This window comes from Battus philenor, unplaced genomic scaffold (genome assembly GCF_028537555.1).
Source record: "Battus philenor isolate CCGP_79_NKW_IND1 unplaced genomic scaffold, ilBatPhil1.0.hap1 SCAF_21, whole genome shotgun sequence".
NCBI classification, from domain to species: domain Eukaryota; kingdom Metazoa; phylum Arthropoda; class Insecta; order Lepidoptera; family Papilionidae; genus Battus; species Battus philenor.
In genome coordinates, this window is record NW_027181684.1 from 9101694 (window position 1) to 9125344 (window position 23651).

The 23651-nt window shown below is 34.3% G+C and overlaps 2 protein-coding genes across 3 annotated transcripts in view; one reads left to right on the forward strand and one right to left on the reverse strand.

Moving 5' to 3' along the window:
* Window positions 1–241: 241 nt before the first annotated feature.
* Scamp (secretory carrier membrane protein) lies at window positions 242–15922 on the reverse strand. 2 transcript variants are annotated; one of them, XM_068766445.1, is made up of 8 exons: window positions 15736–15922; window positions 15565–15666; window positions 9779–9901; window positions 6556–6760; window positions 5379–5637; window positions 4384–4501; window positions 3663–3825; window positions 242–1936 (listed from the first exon to the last, which is right to left on the reverse strand). In XM_068766445.1, exons 1-7 carry the CDS (start codon window positions 15790–15792, stop codon window positions 3670–3672), a joined length of 1020 nt encoding a protein of 339 aa, XP_068622546.1. In that variant the 5' UTR covers window positions 15793–15922; the 3' UTR covers window positions 242–1936; window positions 3663–3669. The 2 variants fall into 2 exon arrangements, with proteins under 2 accessions (XP_068622546.1, XP_068622545.1); XM_068766444.1 differs by having other exon boundaries at window positions 3659–3825.
* Window positions 15923–16651: 729 nt separating this feature from the next.
* The window catches only part of LOC137923444 (furin-like protease 2), a 300471-nt gene continuing 293471 nt past the window's right edge, over window positions 16652–23651 (forward strand). The window contains exon 1 of the mRNA XM_068766703.1: window positions 16652–16893. The gene's annotated coding sequence lies outside the window, so the exon portion shown is untranslated. The remainder of the gene's footprint in view (window positions 16894–23651) is intronic.

The following is a 23651-nucleotide window of genomic DNA, read 5'->3' on the forward strand; positions in this document are numbered from 1 at the left end:
GTACTTTCCGAAATATTAAAACAAGAAAATAATTTACAATGGTTACGTAAATATTTAATTAATCCATGATTTTTGCTTGGGACACCGGTGTCCCCGTGGTCGTGAAAGGGTTAAAATTGCTACCAAACTGATGTTCATTGAAATATCATGTAACTTTATACTGAATATGATGATAACGCATTTGCTGAATTTATGATTAAAGATTAGGTTATAATAAAACAAACAAGTTGGAAACTATATTTAATATTAATCATAAGTATAACATGACTTAATAGTTACAAAACAGTTTAAACATTTTAGATAAATCTACTTCCCTTCGCTTACCATTTATCTGGGTAAGGACGGTCCGATAATAATTTACATTGTACTAGGCCCAGATACAATACTTGTAAGTCTGCCTTAGTTGGAGGCTTTTCATTCTGTTACATATATATTATTAATAGTTGCTGGTAGTGATATATTAGCAGTGGTATCCGACCATAGGATATTTGATGTTAAATAGAATATACTCAATATTTACCCATTAGAGAAGCTTATAAATAACCATTCAAAATCAATGGCAAACCAAGATGAAATTTGATAAATACAGGTTCATAATTATCAATCCTATCTACGACGGTTTCACGGAATAAAAACCACTGCTAAGATTACTGTGAGTCCAATGACTAGTCAGTTTATATATATCTTTTAAAAACTTAAGCTATTTTATACAATGTTACAAACGCTTAATTTGAAGTCTTGTGCATCTAAGGGAGTCTTATTATGCAGGGTAATGTAATTATTACAACTATCGAATAAAATTAAGTAAATGGTCCAGATAACATACACAGCTAAGGAATAAACACAGAACACACACTACTTTCCAAATAACTAGTAAATCTACATTCGTACATCGAAAGGGGAATAGTTTTATATACATTTGTTCTGTTATGGAATGTTATCAAATAAAACCGATAAAATTTAGTGTATGAAGCTTTATGCAGTTCAAAAATTTTAAATGTTAATAAATTTGTATATGTGTAAAGTAACTTTGACCCCGCAAATAATATCTTATCTCTCCTTATAGACTTCAGTACAAATGAAAACCATAGGATTGCTATGAAGGCATACAGTTTAAAGCGTACGACGTAAGCTCACGTGGTATTAAAGTAACTACCAATTAACATTATACGTATTAGTAAAATTATTACGCAAAATGTATTTGTGGTCTGTGGAAATTTAGTTTAGAAAATAAAAAAAATATTTTACACCCAAACATAGTTTTCATTCATTAAAAATTAATTACTAATACGCGTGTCTGAATAAATAATTTAACAATCATTATATTCAAAGATCAGATATTTACCTAGTTTAGTGTTGTCATATTGTGGACACCACATACTTGCACATGCTCAAGTAGATTTTAAAAATATTTCCTTTTATTAATTTAATTACTACTAACACATAGAAGCTGCTTCCATAACTTCTTATCCAAAAAATTACATTAGACAAATATGCATTTGATCTTTGATTATAATGAATAGAACACAGCCATTCGCCATTTTGGCTGATTGAAATACATCGATAAATGTAATTAAAAATTATACAAAATTAGATAATAATCGCAGAATCTCTTCGTGTCATTTAATGTAATAGCCAGACCGAGTGAAGCAAGGAAATAATGCTTACTATTACTATATAGAACATGCAACTAATGAAAAAATTGTAATTTATTGTAAAACATCATTTTTTAATATTCAATTTCATCAGAAACATGGTGCCACGATATAAATGTATATATATTTAATTATTACATTAATTTTACAATAAAATAGATGTTATTGTAATATTTAAATTAGAAAGTAGTTGTTTTTAAACGATACAAATATATATTTATCATTAGCGTTATGTACTGTCCCAGAGGGCGAAGTAAATGCTGTTATAATTCCACTAGTACCTGGAAATTTACGAAAACGAATATTTTAATATTGTTTACTTTAAATGATAGTACAAAACAAAAAATATTTATTCCACCAACCAAATAAATTAACTTGAGATGACAAGACAGATATTTATTCCTTCCAAGAGGATTTGTTAAGCACATTTGGAAAGTCAAGACATTGATATAATGTACATGTAAATATGTGTATAACAATATGATTCTGATATATATTTTTATATTATATAATAATATGATGGTATATCATTAATTTTCTCCATATACTAATGCCAGGTTCAGAAGGTTCGGATTGCTTTATATGGTCTAGGCGGAAGACAGGAATGTTCACAATTTCAAGAATACAAGTTAGTAAAAGGTCCATGAGAAGCCACTAAGTAAGAATTTTATTGGTTTTAGTGTGTAACTTTCACTGAATATACTTCACTATAATATGTTTGATTTCATATTCAGACCACATATAATTTCATCAATGGACTGTGGTTAAATGAAGGCTGGTATTATATACTCGTATAAACATCATTTAAGTTGTAGGATGTCCACTTTTGTATATAGGCCTACTCTATAAATTTAGTTGAAAGTAGCTAACATCCAACGTCTTCCGATTACCTTATACAGGTTGTCTGTACACTGTATGGATGGACATCATGTGCTATGCTTGCTGGTCCGTGAACTACTGTCTAACTACTTCAGAACATTAAGGCCTATGCGGCCAACTGACCAACTACTTCAACTGCTATCAATGACATGCTTTATAAATAAAGACAGGCTTAGACTAAATTTATTATTGTTTAATAATTTATTATATATTGATATACATATGCAATATGCATTGCAACTAACAAAACATCTTATTTTCTTAAAATAAATATGTGCGAAGTGTACCTTCCAACACATCACTGCTTTTTTCATCATACTGTTGCAAGATCCTTTCAACAAATTCCTTTTCTTTTTTGATGCAACAAAATCAATTTAAAACACTTCAACTCATGTTCCTCCTAGATAAGTTTAAATATCCCTTTGGTAAAAATGTCAATTCATTCCCATCCTTAATGCATTGGTCTAAACATGGCCACATTATAATGCTACATGTCTTACTGAGCTTTGTTATTTGGTTGATTCAATAATTAATAAAGGTAAGTTATAAATCATGCATACGCCACGATTATGCTGGCGGTGTTCTTCGAAAAAAAATTTCACTTAAAAATGGTGACATACATTTTTCTACAGATTGCATATAATATTCAATTTAGCAGAAAAATCTCGAGTACAACCATCTCTTTAGAATGAGCCACTGAGCTTGCCAATGAGACCTAGAGTAGTAGCTGTTATAAGTAACAGTGGTAATGCAGATTATGAATCAATTGCTTTAACTAATTCTTCTTCTTTTCAGCCGATATACACCCACTGCAAAGCGTAGGCGTTTCAAGAAGGTCGCGACAATAACCTGCCTAGAGCTGCCCACATCCAGAGACTTGACTAAGTCATCAGTCCACTTGGGGGGGGGGGGGGGGTGTTATCAACGTCGCGTATATCGGCAGTTTTATCTTATTGCACCTTAATAACTTTCTGTAGAATTACAGACACATCTCACTTCCGTGCCAAGTTATTCACAAGGGTCAATCCCTCAAAACGGGCATATGTCGGCTAAATCAACCGATGATGATGAAAACAAATACAAGATTGATTAAAAATCACCTGTAATTATAAATAGAAGCTTACCTACGGCGTGGTTAGTAGCGGTTGGCATTGGCAATCTGAGCATTAACCGCAGCTGCTGCTGCGTTAGAGGCAGCGGTCTGAACATGCTGGTTTCGGAGTATCTCAGTCGTGAACTCCGCCTGGGCCTTCGCCAACGACGCGCCAGTTGACCTGTAGATGCGGTGGACCTGTGAATAAACATTTATTAGTGTTAGTATTAGTTATGAACATAGGCGGGGCAAGTCGCTCGTACAGCCGACAGCTATTGGGCCCAGCGTGGACCAGCGAGACACAGCGTGGGTGCAGCTATCACTACATTGACGGACGACATAGGAAAGGCAGGAAGAACCTATGCCAAAAGGTGATCAGCAGCACAAGATCGGTCATCATGACAAACCTTAGAGCAACCCCATGTCTTGCAGTGTGCGTCTATCGATTAATATGCTGATGGTTTTAAATTAAACGTCTCTGCACTTTAGAAAAATATTGGTTTGGAAAAAGCCACAATGGCTAAATATTAAAGCCATTTATATCCTGTTTGTACAGTAGTATAGTGATTAAAGATAATGATATTCGCCAAAAAATTATATGAGTCGGCGCATCAACTCCTAAGGACTATTAATTAATTCTATGATAATATATAACTATAAAAGTATGAATAGTCAAGTGAGAGTGAATTTTGTCATAAATGATTTTATATTTCGTACCGTTTTCATATAATAAAAATGATAAAGAATTCAAATTACCTTAGCCATTAGCATGACGTCAGCGACCACAGAAGTGATAAAGCCAATAGTGACCAGCAATGTGATTATTCCAACGCCCACGTTTAGTTTGAACGCGTTGATACTGGTTATAAGACCGCTAAAATAAAAAAGCAAAGTAAATTATTACCTATTGTGAAAGTTTTTAACTTAAACATTTCAAAATGTTTACTTATACACCTGTCCCATAAATCAACGTCAAGCTGAAATCATGTCCGAAATCCCGGGCATGTTTATCTCCTACACAATCTTTAATACATTATTATGCTTTTTTGATTAATCTTGCCTTAACACAAGCTTTGAATGCTATATTGGATAAATTTAATATACAGGCGTCCCTCGTATAACACGGTTAATTCGTACCGTGCTATATCGAAACCGTGTTATTCGAAACAAGGTATACCGTGTAGTATCGAGACCTTGTCTTGTGTTATATCGAAACCGTGTTATACGAAACCTTGAAATAATATAAATAAAGGCAATGTGTACCGTGTTATATCGAAACCAAATCTTAAGGTGTAAAATTTTATGATAGCTGAAATTTCGTTCCAAATACTACATAAATGAAAAAGGAAGTTACCTTCAAGTTTTTATTAAGAAAAATAAATGAAATTCAATTTTATGATGAAATACAAAAATTAAAAAATACAACAAAAAATATATTCAAAGACTAATAATTATAATTACATATTATAAATCAAGTAGAAACAGCTTATTACGATTACAAAATTAATTTTCATCATCACTCTCATCAGAAATTGTAGCAATAAATTTGGGGTATTCCCCTTATCGTGTTATGTATTTCAAAACCGTGTTTTACCGTGTAATATCGAAACCGTGTTATATTAATCTCAATTCTTGTACCGTGTAATATCGAAACCGTGTTTTACAAGTACCGTGTTATACGAGGGACGCCTGTAGTATAGCAGCAATATTTAAAAAAAAATTATGTTAAATTATAAAATGATTTCAATTACCATGAACCTCCGTTGGTGAATCCAATTGATTGCACCGTGGTTATGATGATTTGGAAGAGGAATATGAAGAAGAACACCATGAAGTTGAAAGAAGAGTCACTGCGGAAAGCTTTGTAGATCGGCCGGTACCAGCAGATGAAGCTGAACGGAGTCAATAGCACGAAGTACAGTATCGCCAGCCCGAATATCGTGAAGCTCTCGCCGGCAAACATGAGCGACATAGCGCCGATTATGTTCACCGCTAACACCAGTGCGTGGACTGAAAAGAAGGTTTATACGTTTTAGCTTAACTTTTTTTAACTTACTAACTTAGTTTAACTTTTTTATTTTTAAAATGTCAACACATGCAAGGTATTTATTTATTTCGAATTGGAGAATTATCAGGTATGCATGAGAAGACATAGACGAGGTTCTGCTCTCTTAGGCGCTCTTCTGAATGTTGTACTCGAGTTAAGCAAGGCCTCCCTAAACTTTAGTATACAGAGGCCCAGGCCGAGAACCCCAAAGAAGCCCTCGAACTTCGTTACCTTAATAGACGTTTAAAGCTAAGCGCCATCTGCGCCCTTCTTTTTCGTACAAACTGAATCTGCAAATGCCTCATGGGCAGCAGTGTAAGCCTGGTCAAAAAAACCTTAGAAAAGTGAACATTTGTTCACATTCCACAATTTTTTTTTGTAAGTAGAATCTTCAGACCTTATCAGAGATATCTTGCCTACGTATTCCTTGAAGCTGGCGAAGGCAACTAGTTCTCTGTTAGGAACGGATTTACGACATCATGCTGTTTAGTTCGATGTATATAGACTGTTCTAGAAGTATACTATTGATACTGTGATAGTTCGAGACCACGTCGATCTATCGTTCTTAACGTTTGCCGTATGGAAAGTGATACATCCTCCTAAAATAATAGTGAGATAGTATACATGATATAGCGACATATCTGCACTAATCGACTTTACACAAAATGCTAAAAAACTGGACCATAGAAATTAAAATCGGAAAAAACAAAATTACTAATATAATGACAATCTCAGCAATTAAAATACGACATGAATAAACGAAGTAAGAGGAATAAATAAACAAATATTTGCTCAACAGAAAGAAATATCAAAATTTTAAGTTTAGCGGTTTAGGCCAAAAAAATTGAAATTACTTAATATATAATTTTTAAGTGACTTACACATCCATAGGTGGTACAGGTGACGCACGATCCTTTGGAACTCGAGTGGTATATCCACATTGATGTCCTGGTAAAAGCACGGCTGCACAGGACAGAAGGCGGGCAGGGGAGGCCAGTTGTTCCTGCGGCCAGCGGAACCCGCCCGTAGCTCTGCCTCTCGACGAGCAAGCTCCTCCGCCTTCCTCTCTAACTCCTCTTGCCTCTTCTGCAATTCAAGCTCCATTGTACTCTCTTCATATGTGTTAAAAGTTGGTAATTTAACATTTGTTACATTTTGGGTAGCCATTCCATAGTTTTATTTAGACTTAGTTTATGAGAGACAAAACAAAACTAAAATCGAGAGATATCGCTATAATTTGCTATGTGCATTAAATTGTCTTGACGCCCTGCCTACGCGATAGCAATTTTGTAATAAAACTGAACGAGTTCAGAGCCGTTTGGAACAAAATTCTTAGCTGTGTTAAAAAACACTATACATCTTGATTTAAAAACCGCGAAAGCCACTGAAATTTTACCTACAATAAATAAATGTTATACCGAAGATCGAATCGGAGAGTTCAGAGGTTGTCGGACTTTTTTCTCCTAGATCACTTTTATAATTTACCTTTCATTACATATCATACAAATTTACATTTCAACTCGATAAGAAATGTAAAGATAAAACCTAACTATTAAAACTTGCGTTGCGGCTACTCAGACCACCGCAGGGTGTCCCATGCCCTCCAGGGAGTCCACTTGGACCTCTTTGGGAAACATTGCCTCATGTTATAAGTCCATCTATTGTATTTTTTAGTATTATCGAACTACGTACAATTTTCTAGTGTGCACAATAAAGAGATTTAACTAACATGAAACGCGTAGGTCTTTTTTCACAAAGTAAAAATAAAAAAGTGTGTTTAAAAAGCTTTTTAAGGCATAGTTTTTTTTAGAAGAATATTAAAATTTTTAATTTAACTATATACAGGTGATTGATCATACGTACTAAAGCTTTAAAAGGTTGAATGTAGAGCTCATATTGTCAGCAAAATATATTAAAGTTTTTATATCTATTTACAATCATTCTGTATAAAGTGATCACTGAAATATCAATCATCCATTTATTTTTTCTATTGAAATGTGACAGACCAATAACTTCTTTAAGTACAAATTGTTCAAGGACAGATAGTAAACTATAATTATTTTTATGGTAATATGTAGTAATCTGCTTTTTGTACTGTATTTTTATTACATTATTTATTATATCTGAAACCGTTGATTTTTTATATGGTATACTAAACATTGATTGACATCAAATGTGCCATACGTTCTCCCCCTTAAAGTTTTTGCACCTATTAAAAGTCAATATGCACATTAGATTTATTCAAACAAGGAAAATAATTCAACTCATAGAGCATTGTATTATGATTGTGACACATCAAAGTATATAGATATCTTTATCAGGACAACAAAACAATGTAAGTAGACACTTTCTGTTTATCAACAAAAATGAATTGATAAATGTTACTTTTGTTGTATTAAAAATAAATATTATCAGTGTAAACGTAATTTTATCGAATTGTTGAATGACAAAAACGTTTATTATTTTTACCTTAAATTGGATCTGAAAATTCTGCTCAACATCCTTTTTAAACCATGGATTTGCAGACGTAACCCAGCAGAATTATGTTCTAAAACCATTCCCTAAGCTCTAGTTCTAAAACCTTCAAAGTTTACTAGATGATTCTAGTATGTGGTACACAGTATATCTACATGTGAATGAAATACTCACTAAATAATAATTTTTAGTCTAATTAAGTAGAAAATGTAAAAAATGTAGCAAGTAGAAAATGTAGCAATAAATAATTATAAAGGGGACCGGAAAGTAATGTTGTTTATGTTGACATATTTTACAGAAAAACCGATTGATTTTAACCACTCCCGCATTGAAAATTTGGATACTAGATGGCAAAAGGTTGTTGATAACGAAAGTGAATGTATTGTTCATTACAAAATAAAAACTTGTTAAAAATGAAGTCGTGTGAATTTAATTTAAGAAAACGACATTACTTTCCCGTCCCTCTAATACTTCATTATAAGTTTGCTATAAGTGTTTTTAATATTTACAGTGTGTTAAAAAAAAAAAACTACATAAGCAACAGCTAAAATAAATATACAGAAATGTGATGAACAAAAGTGATTGTAATGTTCAACCTAAACAGTTAATTCTATAAGAACAAACAAATATATGAAAACAATAATCTGATAGTAATTACAAGTACATAATGTAAATATAAAAATACAAATGTCTAAAAATTATGTTTACCTTTAATTCCTTTTGTGCGGGTTATGTAGGGAAAAGCAAAATGAGGGTTAATAGCATGCAATGTAATTTATACAATGTATTAATATGTCAATATACATACACCATAATTTTTGTGCTGTTATAATCAAAGATCTATGGATGCATATTTACTCAAAGTTGAAGTATTAGCTTAATATGGAGATCATTTTTGTATTATAACAATTTTGTTAGGTATAAGTAAAACAAACTAACAACAAACTACACCTACTACTCAGAGAATGTATTCTTCTGTTAATTATTCTATTCAAAATGACTTTATGTTCAAAGTCTTATCTCTGTATATTTATATCAGATATTTTACTTAATGTCTTAATGATATTAACAAAAATAACTTAAGACAAATATGCATTCAATTATCCATATGCACTCTGATTATAACCATTGTAATTTTGTTCCAATATTTTGTCATCACTGGTGTCATTACTTTCAAGCGGGATACATAATGGGTAACAATAGTTTAGCGGTATAATTGTCTTCACAATGTCTCATGATTTTGAATATGATTGATATTTCATTAGCAGTCATTACAGTATCTATGGTGCCTCTGTCTGGACCAAAGACTAGAGCAATATGGTTGTATCCTCCAAAATAATTTCTAGTGAGAGACCTTTTTTTCCATAGGTTGACGGGGTTAACTTCAGTACACAAGATATGCTGCCTTCAGAGAGAAAGACAGTGTTATGTGGGTATCTGGTCCCTCTAATGATCAACCACAGTACCCTGCTTTAAACAGGGTTACCTAGGGAACACACACATATCTACATGTGGACTTCAACAATAGTTTATCTAAGTATAATAATCTGTGACTTGTGCTGCCTAATAGTGATAAGTACTAAATCTGTTTATTTAAATTATTTTACTTGTGATAAAGAGAACACTTACTTGGAAGTCGGCAGTTGTGAAATTTTGTGGGGGCGCTTGCGACTGTTGGGGTTGAGTGGGCCTTGTATATTGTCCACTACTGGCTGGAGGAGATACAGCTTGCATGATAGCTGGTTGTGACGGCTGAAAAGCAAAATACATTTATTACCTCAAAGTCCGTGGTGGAATACAAAAGACTGAATATTATCATGCACACGGCAGTACACTACCCGTAGGGCAGACTAGGGCGAGTTCCATCGAACTGTCGCCCGGCTGCTATCGGATCGCTGCCTGACGTCTGCCGAGGTGAATCAAATCACCGAGGAGGGGGCGTTGGACAGCATGGTCGGTCGGTACGTGGAAACCGTGAGGGACGCTTGCGAGTTGGTCCTGCCGAAGGCCTCCAAGCGGAAGAGGACGGAATTGCCCTGGTGGTCCGAACAGCTCTCTCTCCTCAAGGCGGATGTCTTGAGGAAGAAGAGAAGGATCAGGGCCGCGAGGCCGGCTCGTAAGGAGCTGGTCTGGCGCGAGTACTGCGACGCGAAGGAGGCATACCGCCTCGAGGCGAGGCGCGCTCAGACCCATAGCTGGAAGCGTTTCTGCGAGAGGCAGGATCGCGAGACCATGTGGGACGGGATCCACCGTGTGATGCGTCGCACGGAGGTGAGGCGAGAGGACGTCCCCCTCGTCCAGTCAGGTAAAGTGCTGGACGCAGCGGGATCAGCTAGGTTGTTGGCGGAGGTTTTCTTCCCGGAGGATGACCCCGGGAAGGACAATGCGGACCACAGAACTGTAAGAGCTAAGGCCGATGAAGTCAATTCGGGGGACCATGACGGAACATGCGATCCCCCGTTTACGATGGAGGAGCTCCGATGGTCCGTATCGACCTTCAATGCCAAGAAGGCACCTGGCTCTGACGGACTCACCGCGGACATCTGCCGAGCGGCCGTCGCCGTGGACCCCGCTCTGTACCTCGCGCTCTCCAACCGGTGTCTCGCGCTTTCCCTCTTCCCCACGAGATGGAAGGAGGCAGTGGTCGTAGCATTGCGGAAGCCGGACAAGGAGGACTACACGCACCCGAAATCCTACAGGCCCATCGGACTCCTGCCGATTCTCGGCAAGGTCCTAGAGAAAATGATGGTCCGTAGGATCCGGTGGTACACTGCGCCGTATGTCAGCAGCCACCAATACGGCTTTATGCCGCAGAGGTGTACCGAGGACTCCCTGTATGTCCTGATCCAGCATCTGCGAACTCGGTTGAAGGAGAAGGAGATCGCAGTGCTGGTATCATTGGACATAGAGGGAGCCTTCGATAACGCCTGGTGGCCTGCTATACGGTGCAGACTGGCAGAAACTCGCTGCCCCGTGAATCTGCGGCGCCTTGTCGACAGCTATTTTAGCGATCGCAAGGTGTCCGTACGGTACGCGGGGGCAGAGTGGGCCAGAGAGACCACCAAGGGGTGCGTGCAGGGATCCGTAGGCGGCCCAACCTTCTGGACCCTCCTCATCAACCCTCTCTTGGAGGAGGTGGTAAAGACCGGGACACACTGCCAGGCGTTCGCAGATGACGTCGTGCTGGTCTTCTCGGGGCAGAAGGCCCAGGACATCTCGAGTCGGGCCAATGCCGTTCTCGCCCATGTTCATGAATGGGGGGTTAGGAACAAGCTGAGGTTCGCACCACACAAAACCAAGGTGATGGTGCTAACCAACAAGCAGAAGTTCGACTACCCATTACTGAGGATGGGGGGCGAGCCGCTTGGCCGGACTGGGGAAGTCCGGATACTAGGCCTCACAATTGACGATAGGCTCACGTTCAACAGTCACGTGAAGAACGTGAGCAAGAAGGCACAGGGCCTCTATCGTCAGCTGTGCAGGGCTGCGAAGGTATCTTGGGGTCTGAACTCGGAGGTGATCAGAGCGATGTATCTGGCGGTGCTGGAGCCGACGATTTTGTATGCAGCGAGTGCATGGGCGCCGGCGGCTAGGAAGCTGCTGGTCCGCAGGCAATTGGACGCGGTCCAGCGGGGCTTCGCGCAGAAGATCGCGAGGACCCACAGGACCGCGTCCCTGCACTCGGCCCTTATACTTGCCGGGTTGCTTCCCCTGGACCTTCGGGTCCAAGAAGCAGCCCGCTTATTTGAAATAAGAAAGGGTCATTCCCGGCAGGTGGTAAAGGACCGAGACCTGGAGGTACCGGTCAGCTACCTGAGACTACCACACCCGTCTGGTCAAGTTGGTGTGGAGTTCTCCTGTCTGGGGGAAAGTGCGGAGGAAGTCCGACTTGCCACCGCGGCTGCCGATCTGGTAATTTATACCGACGGCAGCCGCATAGAGGATAAGGTGGGTGCGGCGTTCTGCGTCAAGCGGGGCGCCGTAGAGTCATACACAAAGAAACTCAAGTTGGGCAACTTCTGCACCGTATACCAGGCAGAGCTGCTGGCTCTAGCTGAGGCAACAGGGTACGCGGCCGGCGAGTCGGCGCAAGTCTGCGCCGTACTGAGCGACTCGCGGTCCGCTCTCGAAACTGTCGCAAGATCGGACACCCTCCATCCCTTAGCGTTAAGAGTGAAGGAGAATGTAATGAAAGCGAGAGAAAAAGGGAAGGATGTAAGGTTGTTCTGGGTGAAAGCGCACGCGGGGATGGAGGGGAACGAGAGGGCGGACCAGCTGGCCAAGGAAGCGGCCCTGAAGAGTAAAAGACGACCAGAGTACGAGAGATGCCCTGTTTCATTCGTCAAGCGGCAACTGAGACTGGAGTCGCTCGACGAATGGAACAGGAGGTATGTGGAAGGAACGACGGCTTCGGTAACGAGGATGTTTTTCCCGGACGCCGTCTCAGCCTACCGCGTGCTCCGCAGCATCGAGGTGGACGCGGTCTCGGCCCAGCTCTTCACGGGGCACGGGGGGTTCTCTGAGTACCTTCATAGGTTTAAGCTCAAGGAGGACCCCTCGTGCTTCTGTGAACCGGGCGTGGACCAGACCGTGATCCACCTTGTGGCCCGGTGTCCCGCATTCGGGGGACTCCGGTTCGGCTTCGAGTGCCGGTCTGGAATTCAAGTCAGGGAGGAGACAATACCCTCCCTGATCAGTGGCGAAAATAAAAAGACATTTTTATCCCTATGTCGAGAAATCGCAAAAAAAGCCATCGACAGAAACAAAACAAACATTGTATAAAAAATATAAAACAAAATAAAAAGCTAGAAGAACAAAAATGTAAAATAATAGTATAAGATCAATGTTAAACAATGTTAAATGAAATTAAAATTATAAATGTAAAAAGGAGAAAAAAGGGAAGAATGTCAGAAGAATAGAGCGAATGAGAAAGAAAGACGAAATGTAACATGAAAGATAGACAAGACTGAAAGATTATGTGAAGAACGATAGAAGAGAAAGACAATAAAAATTCTGTGAAAAAATTATATTAAAAGATTAAGTCCCTGTCCCACTCAAGATAGGGGAACGAGAGGCCCCCAATAGCGGGGGTCATTAAAAAAAAAGAAAAAAAAAAAAAAAAAAAAAAAAAGAATATTATCATGCGCGACTAGTAATACTAAACTCATGACCATTCTCTATATTATAACTATTGATTTATATATACACTTGTTTATATATATATATATTTATTTACACTTGTTTTGCAAAAGCGAGCCATCTGAGGATTTATGGCTTAGTGGTATCTCCTTGAGAAGCTTTTTAATGAGGTCAATATTCTTACAGTGATAATATATTTATGACAATATTTTGAAGGTATACAATAATTATAAAAAGTAAAAAAAATATAGGATGTCCATAGTGTTGCAGTGTGTCTAAGGTACCATTAAAAACAGGCTGTACTAAAGTTTAGACTGTAAAAAGTCTGTAATTTATTTGTAAAAAACGGAATCACACTACCATTTACTAAATTCAAAACGCATTAAAAGTAAATTGACAGGTAAATTATTCAATAAATACATATTTAAACGACAAGAATCCTCCGCGACAATGTCCCTAGATTATTATGATTTTATGCTATATCTGATAAAGTGTATATGTATGTATAAAACACTCTTAAACTTTATTTAAAGACGTTGTTATGGAATTTCTTCCTGCTTCTTCTCCACATCTATAACACTTTGCAAAGCAGAGTCCAAAATAAAATAGAATAAAAAAAAATAATGATTTAACAATCAATAAGAGTTAAAAGATTCCAATGTTGAATAAATGAATTTTATTTTGTATTATCAAATGTGTCACACCCGTTGGCTACCATTTTGTCAGTAAAAAAAAAACATCATTGATGATCATAGGTTGAATCATCATAGTTTCAGTCACAGGATGTTCAATGCTAGAAATAAGACTTCCACATAGATTTGGTAGGACTGGTTGGAAGCACCAGGTTTGTCAAATTTATGAGTGGCAGGCATTGACTGATCTATGGACCAGTGATCATTGGCACTAATGAACCTTAATGCCTCAGTAGCAGTCTGTGTGGCCTGGCCACTGTGATTTCAACTTGTCAAACTACTAAGTCAGTTACTTTTGTTTATCTACGGATCTCCAAATTCTGATTGTATCTCATAGGGAAATCCCCTGATTGGATATTCCAGTGTAAAAGTTGAAGTGTTGTATTATAATGAAAACCATTATTGCATTTAATTCTATTGGGCAAAATTAATGCAAATTAAAAATGCTTGAAGCGAGATGTTAAACCACACCTACAAATTCAAATCACATCTACAGTTAACAACAATATTTTGAGCAAAAATAGCCGAAAAACAAAGATAAATAAGATAAATTTTTCATATATTAATGATATATTTTATACTTGATTTTATATTTCATTACACCAATGTAAATATGCATGTTACATAAATACATTTGTTTATAATACTAATATTTTACCAAACAAATAAAATGAACAACTAGAAATAATAAGAAATTAAGATATATCAACATTGGAACAAATTACAAACATTGACATTGCCTGAGAAAAAGAAAAATTCAGTACACAAAGTAATATATTGATATAATAAATATGTAAATTGGTTTAAATTTGTTTGCACAAATTGGTAAAACATTCAACAATAGAATAGCTTGAAAGGACAACAAAATGTTGCTAATAATGTGTACAATGTACTAGCATTTTCATCTCACATGCATCTGATTATTTATTCTCTTGTGATAATTTAATATCACAAATATCTTACTACCTAATATGCTAAAAGCATGCATCAATTCTTTTAGACTCATTTTATGTATTATCAAAACTAAATTCTTATCACATTTATTATAATGGACAGATAAATTAAACATTTTCATGAACTTATTACTTTAAATATTACCACAACCTACAAATATTAAGATAAGAATAAAATTCAAATTGATATTATAATTCCTAATTACTGAACAAAGCATTGGTTGAATTTTCATACAAATCACAACACATGCTTTTGGAAAAACATTGCCTTTGGAATTATAACAAATATTTGTTCCATCCAAAAAACTTTATTAAACTGTTTTAAAGAAATCAAGATATTGCATTTATGCATAGAGTATTAATACCAACTACATCCATATACTTCTGAAAGGTTCAGAATGTTAGTTCAAATGAGAAGATCCTGGCAAGAAAAGCAAAAGTTACTCTTTTAAACCGAGTTAAAAAAAATCTGTTGTAATTTTCCTTGTAGTCAAAAAAAAACTAGCTTAATAGTACATAGCACTAATGTTAACCAAAACCAAACATTGAAGTGTTCTTTATGTTTGAATTATTCTTGTATTGTTTTATGTGCTCAAAATAATTAGGTAAAAGTAAAATTTAAATAGTTTACCGCAGCCTGGTTTGCATTTTGTGGTCCATCGAAGGGGTTGTAGTCGTCTAAGCCACGGGTGGCATTTGTTGTGCTTCTAGCCACTTGTTGCACGGACGGATCCTAAAAACATTTAAAGGAATGACTAGAAATGAACATAACAAATTATATTTTCGTCAAAAGATTACTTACTGCAAATGGATTGTCTACTGTTGGGTCACTAAATGGATTATCTTCGAATTTCGCCATTGGTTGAGATTAAGTTATGCCACTTTAGCGAAATACGTAATGTGCAGCACAAAACAAATGTTATAGTTTATATTTTTAGCATAAAAAGCAATAAATTTACTACCGACACAATGAATGACAGATTGCAGAGCTGACGATGGTGATGAAAATTGACATTTCATAATATGTTGCAAGATATTTACGCCAAAGAGTATACCTTATTATTGTACATATTAATACAATATTATTTCGTGATTTATCCTTTTAAAGACGATAATTATTCAGGTTTTTAATATAATAAAGAAATAAACACTAGAAGTAAAACCATTCAGAAATTATATTACCTCAACATATACATTTCATTATTACTCTACAATTTACCCCATCAGAATAATATAATTATTTTTTGGTTTGTAACTGATTTATGACCGACTAACATTTTGAAATAGTTATCAATTCTACTTTCATAAGTACGAATACATTTGTATAATATTTAATATCAGACCGTATATTCCCTAATGTAACAAAGTTCCATTACTATTCTATCAAATATATATTTAAAATAATAATAAAAAAATAATTAGCAATGTTACTTTCTTAAAATATGGCATCCTAATAGTACAGTTAACGACATAAACTTCGTTACTTACAAGGTGGTTTGCTTGTACATTGATGGAAATAAGACATGGTTAACTATATTTTATGTAATATATTGTTAATATTACTATTGGTTAATGCTCTTAATCATAAAGTTGCTTAACTTTGTTAGTATAATTATAATTATTACGACATAATATTTTTTTTTAGTTGGTATGAGGAGAGCGAAAGTGGTTTTGCAGTTGGCAGACGAAATTGTCAGTTTACTGGACGGTTCTGTCAAAGTAGGCAGCTGTTTACGTTTTGTATCGTTATTTTGCGATCGTTTTGCACAACTTTTGTTATATCGTATTGTTTTTATTATAACACTTTTACTTTTACGATTTCGGTGTATTATAATTGTGATTATTTTCTTAATTTCTTTAAACCATGTCAGATGTCAAGAGGTGAATAAGTCTTGTGTTTGTGTCTAACGTGTGAGTGACAGTTTTTATATTGTTTGGGATTCGTGCGATAAACATATCGGTGAGTATTTCCTTTTTTTAATACAGCGGCTTTTCGAAAATTACGGTGTTAGCTAAATAAATTATGAGGTTTTCTGTTTTGAAAATCTATTTTGGTTATTATATATTTTTTCATATTTTTGCTGTCGTTGTTTGTATTTAATAAACTGCTTTCATAGAAGGAAGAAAATCAGAAAAGACGTGGCGCATTTGAATGTTTTTAGCGTTTAGATACGGCTATTTGGCGCGGCGTTTGCGCCGGGTCCTTATACGCATGCCCAGAACGACCGCTTAACGAAAGTTGTTTGCTCTTGAATCTGAGAAAACTTCTGTGGATTATTTTCACTAAACACAGTGTATTTCAAAAATAAACTAACCATATTTAATATTTTAAGAGCTTTTACAGGAATGAAATGTAGGAACTTGAAGGTGAATTTATAAAGTAAAAGTGTAGTTGTTCCATCCCCTGTAAGCCTATTCTGTAGCCTTCATGTTTGAGAACAATGTTAATAATTCAAACTAATGCTTGACTATCCATCTTCATACATAATGTAATTAATAACAATAAATACTCATCTGTGCTGTGAATGATATCTTATGTAAACAATAGGCAAAACAATAGCACATTTTTGTTTATTGTTTTTCTATTAGGCATTTGATTAGCTGGCATGTTTGAAATACCATATGTAAGGGAATGAAATATTTTGTAAGTGCTTAGTATTAATTTTTAAAAAAATAACTAATTTCCTGACAAATAATTGAGTCTAAGATGCACTTTACATGTATTCCTTAAAGTGTTTGACATAGAAATAACTAAGGCTATTCTCACAATTTAAAAAAAAATGATAATGTGTAGCTGTTTGGATATGGCATGAAAACTGCTTCAAGATTAGTAGTATTTATTTATGAAGGCTGATTGATTAAATGTTTAAAAGCATTAAATGGGATAGCTCATTTCCAGACAGTTAATGTATGCTACAAACAATGATTTCAGAAATAATATAATAATAATACAGTAAGAAAAAGTATTATTAAAATTCAGAATACTTAATATAATTAATAAATAATTATTGTTTACTATCTGTCCCTATAGACTTTGTACTGCCAGTTGTTAGCTTGTTCCATTTCAATGAAAAAAAAAGCAATTAATATAACATACTTTTATAAAGGGTGAACACTTTAAACAGGGTAATTGGATAAAGATGTATAAGCTTTAAAGGTTTCTATAGTCATAAGCTGTGTATAAAATACCTTCAATGAAAAAATCAATTGTAAAATTAGAACAAAAAATTTTCAAATTTGGAATCCCTTATTTTAAAGAAATAGTTTTCTGTTATAAGCGAACACTATACACATCTGTATTCAAATGATCTCTGGGTATATCTATATACTCTGCAGTTGTTTTCTTGTTAACCCTCCCAGAACATCTACTATGTTTGATCTCATACCTTTATTAATTGTCCTAACATGTCTTACTTTGAAAAAAACTGTACAACGGTGTTCATATGAATAGATATTTAAACATTACATATAACAGCGGAGCTAGGTTGCGTGTAATCTAATTCTGCAATCAAATTTACTTCAATAACAGTTTGTTTATCCTATCAATGTCAATAACTACCCACATCAAGTGAAAAAGTATATAAAAAAATACATAACCTTGAGTAAAATAATTAATAATCTAGTTTAGCTTTCATGAATAACAGACACACTTAAACATTGCTTTAGAATTTAAAAGGAAACAATTTAGAAACTAAATAACTAACTAATAAATAACTTTTTTTATGCAGAATAAGAAATAATATTTTTATTAGAACATTATGCATTTTAGAACACTAATTTGTTTTTTTTTTAAATCTGGCAGCCAATATGTTAATGTAATTAATGAATGCTATAGTTGTTTTTAATTGCTAAAATGAGGTGATAATCCTTTCAATATTGAATGTGTTGATTAGTTGTAATACATATTTAAATGTAGACTGATTGTTCTCTCATTCGGATTTTCCTGTATAATAGTTGGCCTTGTGTACTTTAAAGCAAGGAGTTTAGTTTAGTGAAAATATTAACTTGAATAATTTTAAATACATAAAGATAAATGTTTTTTTTTATTATGGTGTGTCACCAGTAGTAGTTTAATTATTAGTATTGGAATGTTATGGAGAATACTTTTGTGTCAAAAAACATTGAAATTTTGGACTAGTAAATAAAATGTTTGAGTTATAGAATTAAATGTAAATCGAACTATGTTCACATCTTTATTAATTGGATCTATGGAATTAACTGTTATATTTGAAGAAAATTCAATGTAACTGAAGTATAAAATACCAGTAGTAATAAAAGAAGTAAGTAGTTTAACTAGCTTAGACTTAAGCCAATTAATCATTGTCATATAATTGGTCAACCTTATTGTATAAAAACTTATTAAAATTTGGTTTTAGATGTGAAGATATGTAGCTTGTGAATTCTGTATCCATAATCCTTGAGTTTGACAAATATATATAGGAAACAAACATCAATAAATATGTACAAATGAATTCACAGCAAAATAAACTTATTTCTCTAAATGATGGTTTTGTGGTTGTATGGATGTATGTGAAGAAAAAAAAATATTAATTCAATATACACAATTGTATTAAATATGATTTGATGACTTGCTTAGTATTTCAGTATATGTTATTATTTTTTTTAACTCAAAAGCAAAAATAACAATTTTCATTATAGAGATTCCATTGATTAAAAAATTTCTCAATGAGCAAATTTAAACTTTAAATGTTGTTATTTAAGTTTTTGTTGACCTTACTTGTAAGTATATCCCTATTGTTATATACTGTGTAACTAAATATATCATGATTTGTCTGTTTCATATGTACCAAAGTTTGCATCAGTTGCTCGCACATTGTGTTATTTGTCAAATGAAATATTGAGGTCATTGCGAAATACACATAGTCCGACACTTTCACTTTGTTAAACTTGTCACTTGATACCAGGTATATTTTCATATAGACATTGGATAAAGTTTTGTGTAGTATATTTTGTGTTATATTTCTATTAATAATATGAAAGTATTTTAACAAGCTAAGGAACTTTTTAACTTTTTATTGTGCTAAATAAATGAATCTCTGTAAATTAAATTATTTTCTGTAAACAAAATTCTCTCCACAACCTAACAATAGACATTTAAATGTATTGCCATTATTATTATTTTTTAAATATTCAAATACAGTATAGAACAGTAAAGAAATATACTGCTGAGTGAATATTAAAATGTTTTTTTTATTTGTGAACAGTTTATGGATGAGTGAAAATATTAATTATTTTTTTTAGTTATGAAATGTTTTATGGTCAATTTACTCTTAAAATTGTTTAAAAATATCATTATCATTAAACATAGTAATTATTTTTATTTATTCTGTAAAATATAACCATTAGCAAAAAATGAATGTTATGTTCCATTGTAGTCACTATGGTGGGAATGATTTAGCTAAGTTAATGGCATTGATCTAGTATTGATTATAAAAAACTTTCTATTGGTAACCATGAGACAGGAAATAGTATTATTTCTTGTTTAAAAAGAAATCATTTGTAAGACTGAATAAAACAGAAGTTGTCGATTCTTACACTGACATACTTAAGCTTTAGTTCAGTTATTTTGGTTCAAATTATAAATGGTGTTATTATTGGGATATTTATGGAAGTAATTTGATAGTGGGTGAGTATAATAGATATCTATACCAGATTGTGCCAATGAGATGACAAACTATATCTTATTATGTGCATGTGAAGACTGAAAATATTTCCTTTTCTTAACCAAAAATAACTAGTGAAAATGCTTAAATAAAAGAGGTTATTTTATTATATGTAGATAATAATAGTTTCTGTAGGGATACCCCCCACTTCCGAAACATTTGTTAGCACGACATGTAAACATTTACACTGACCACACATTTCTAATTTATGCTTTTTCCAAGAGGCGGGAGAAGTTGCCCCTAGTGCATCTGAACCACTTATCCTTCATGTCTGAATTTACGAGAAATATTCTCCATTTATAAGGGAAACGATAGTTTAGATGCAGGCGCTATGTTATTCGTGCAGGCCATTGATTTCCAGGACAATTTTTTTGCACTTGTAGAGGAACAGTCCTTAGATGTAGAACTGCAAGAGATGCTGTCCACTTCGTCCTTTAAATTGAAAAACATAAAAATCATACCAGGTACCGACATAGTTTATTTCAATTCTACTGAAAATTTTTTAAAAATAAAACCACAATTTTGATGTTTAAATATTAAGCTTTTATAAAATATGTGTTTGTTTATACATAGTCTGAGTTGATTTAGAAAAAAAAACTTTATATATAGCCTACAAAAGTATATATAAAGTTTATTTTATAAGTTATTAAGTTGCATGCGAGTGTAGATTTTGTTATTAACGTGCTGCGGAGGAACAGGATTATTCGCGGCCGAATTATAGTTGGCGGTGAAAGATGTATAGCACATAGCAGGAAAAGTCTGCACGTTAATCGTCTTTTTAGGTTACCATTTTGGATTACGACGAAGCTTTTGTTTCTGTTAGTTTCAGTCAGAACTCTATTCCGAAATATAAATGAGTTATGATGGCTTCGCCTACTAGTCGTGCTACATAAGGATATGCATACACATTTTTGTGCGTTAATATGTTAGAGGTAAAGTCTTCTGCCGTTAAAGATATTATTTTAAGTGTAGATTAATGGCAGAAAATCTGTTAAAACAGATTTGCGGACCAATTATCGAGGAAATTTAAATTTTATTTTAATTAGCTCCAAAAGAAATGACTTCAATGATCTGCATTTAAATGTGACAATTTGCTAATTTCAAATATTACATTTGTATAGAAGTAAAGTATACGAAATTGGTAATAAATAATGATTTGTAACAGCTTTAAATATTGCCGGTAATAAATACGGAATGAAATTAGCTGGAACTAATTAGGGGAAGCATCGTCCATCAAATGCCAACCGCAAGTATTACAATGTAAGCCTACAGTTTGAAAGCTAAATCATGTCAAAGCAGGATGTACTAATAACGTATGGAAATGCAATGCATTTATTTCACTTGATTGATTCTTGTCGAGAACAATGTTTGAATTTTGCTTCGGTTCTGATACAATGTTATTCTCGTTGATTTAAAAGATTAGTGTAAAAAGTGTGATCCAGGTCATATATCCCACCTAATCTGAATATGCCAAAAGGGGTAAGCAGTAAAAGTCCAGTAAAAAAATCAGGTCTGGTTTATTATTCAAAAAGGTGTCGTTCCAAAGTTATTTAGGTTATCGAAGGCGGACTACTCGGTCTTCAATTATAACTTTGTAAATACTATATTACAAGCGTGTCTTATTTATGAAAGCTTTACAGGTAATGTATCAACATCTTCAACTGCATGACGTCCACTGCTGGACATTGGCTTCTGATTTCTAATGGGTCCGGTTGGAATGCATCTGTATCCAGAGTATTTTAACAAGGTCTTCTGTCCAACATGTTAGCAGATGGCTCACGGTGCGGTTAGGTCCACGGTCTCCACTTAGAACCTTAAAGCTCCCGCGACCACTTGTCCCGCGCATTACGTACATTGCCACTGTTACTTCAAGTTACTAATCCGCTAAGTTATGTCGTTTAATCTACTCATCTTCGTAATATGATAAGATTCTCTTCTAGTTTCTGTGATTACTAATTGATTATTTTGTATTGTTATATATAAGTTTATGATGACAATAAACATACAGGGAACGTGTGAATGATGCCGCTATAAATAACATAAACTTATGTAAAACGTAATAAATTAGGTCGAGCATACATTATTAATGAAAAAAAAAACTCAGTCGCTTGTAATAATTAACGTATGCCATTGTCGCCCTTAATTAGAGCGGCTCGCATTTATTCTATTGTGTCTCCTCGTACGTGTGTGGGGGGTCTTTGTTCGTGACCTATTAACTTTATATTGTGGGAGATGATGACTCGATTTGGCGACATAATTATCAGTCAAGTCTCAATGTGCTTTAATTTCACGGTTTGGTATGTTATGGAGTGACGTGAAGTCTAAAAACGTGATACGTGTCTTGAAATACTATAACTGTACATGCGGATACGTATGGTTATTAATATTATAGAACGGAGAGCAGAGAGGTATGTCTATACTAATATGTGCTAGTACAAATACATCTTCAACATTATTATCATGCCAGTGGAAGGACATCCACTGCTGGACGTGACTTGTTCTGCTCTGATTTACAATAAGAAACATGTGGAGATATAACGATGTGGAGATATAAGTACGAGGCATTTAAATTAAATTAAAAATTTTCCTTAGTTTGTTTTTACTTAACAATATTATAATAACGAATTTCTACTTTTTGTAGTTATATAAATAATTACGTTTGCCAATATGTTTTCCTTTAAATTGGAAGAACTTTAAATTATTTCATTCCAGTTTTAGATTTTGTTTTGCATTATCCTGCTCAATATTACGAATGCTACGATTTCAAAATGAATGCAGAAAACAGAAATACATGTTGCTGTAGCTTGTTTAAAAACGTTATTGAAAAAGTGTTCATAGAACATATTTATTTTTATTATTTTTTTTTAATGTCTTAATGTATAAAGATAATTATAAAAACCAATTTAAAAAGTCCGTTCGATGAACATGATCTATATTAACACTGACATATTTTTTTAAAGTAAAATATTAACGGTGAGGTGTTCAATTGTTGAGAAAAAGCTGAGATTTTATTTGAAACAAAGCCAAAATTTTT

Excerpts from the sequence above, each read along its gene's own strand:
- Scamp (XM_068766445.1), bottom strand. The coding sequence starts at position 15,792 with ATGGCGAAATTCGAAGATAATCCATTTAGTGACCCAACAGTAGACAAT. Across the intron at positions 15,667-15,735 it reads CAGTAGACAATCCATTTGCA|GATCCGTCCGTGCAACAAGT; the intron begins GTAAGTAATCTT and ends AAATGTTTTTAG. Across the intron at positions 6,761-9,778 it reads TCACAACTGCCGACTTCCAA|AAGAGGCAAGAGGAGTTAGA; the intron begins GTAAGTGTTCTC and ends CTTGAATTGCAG.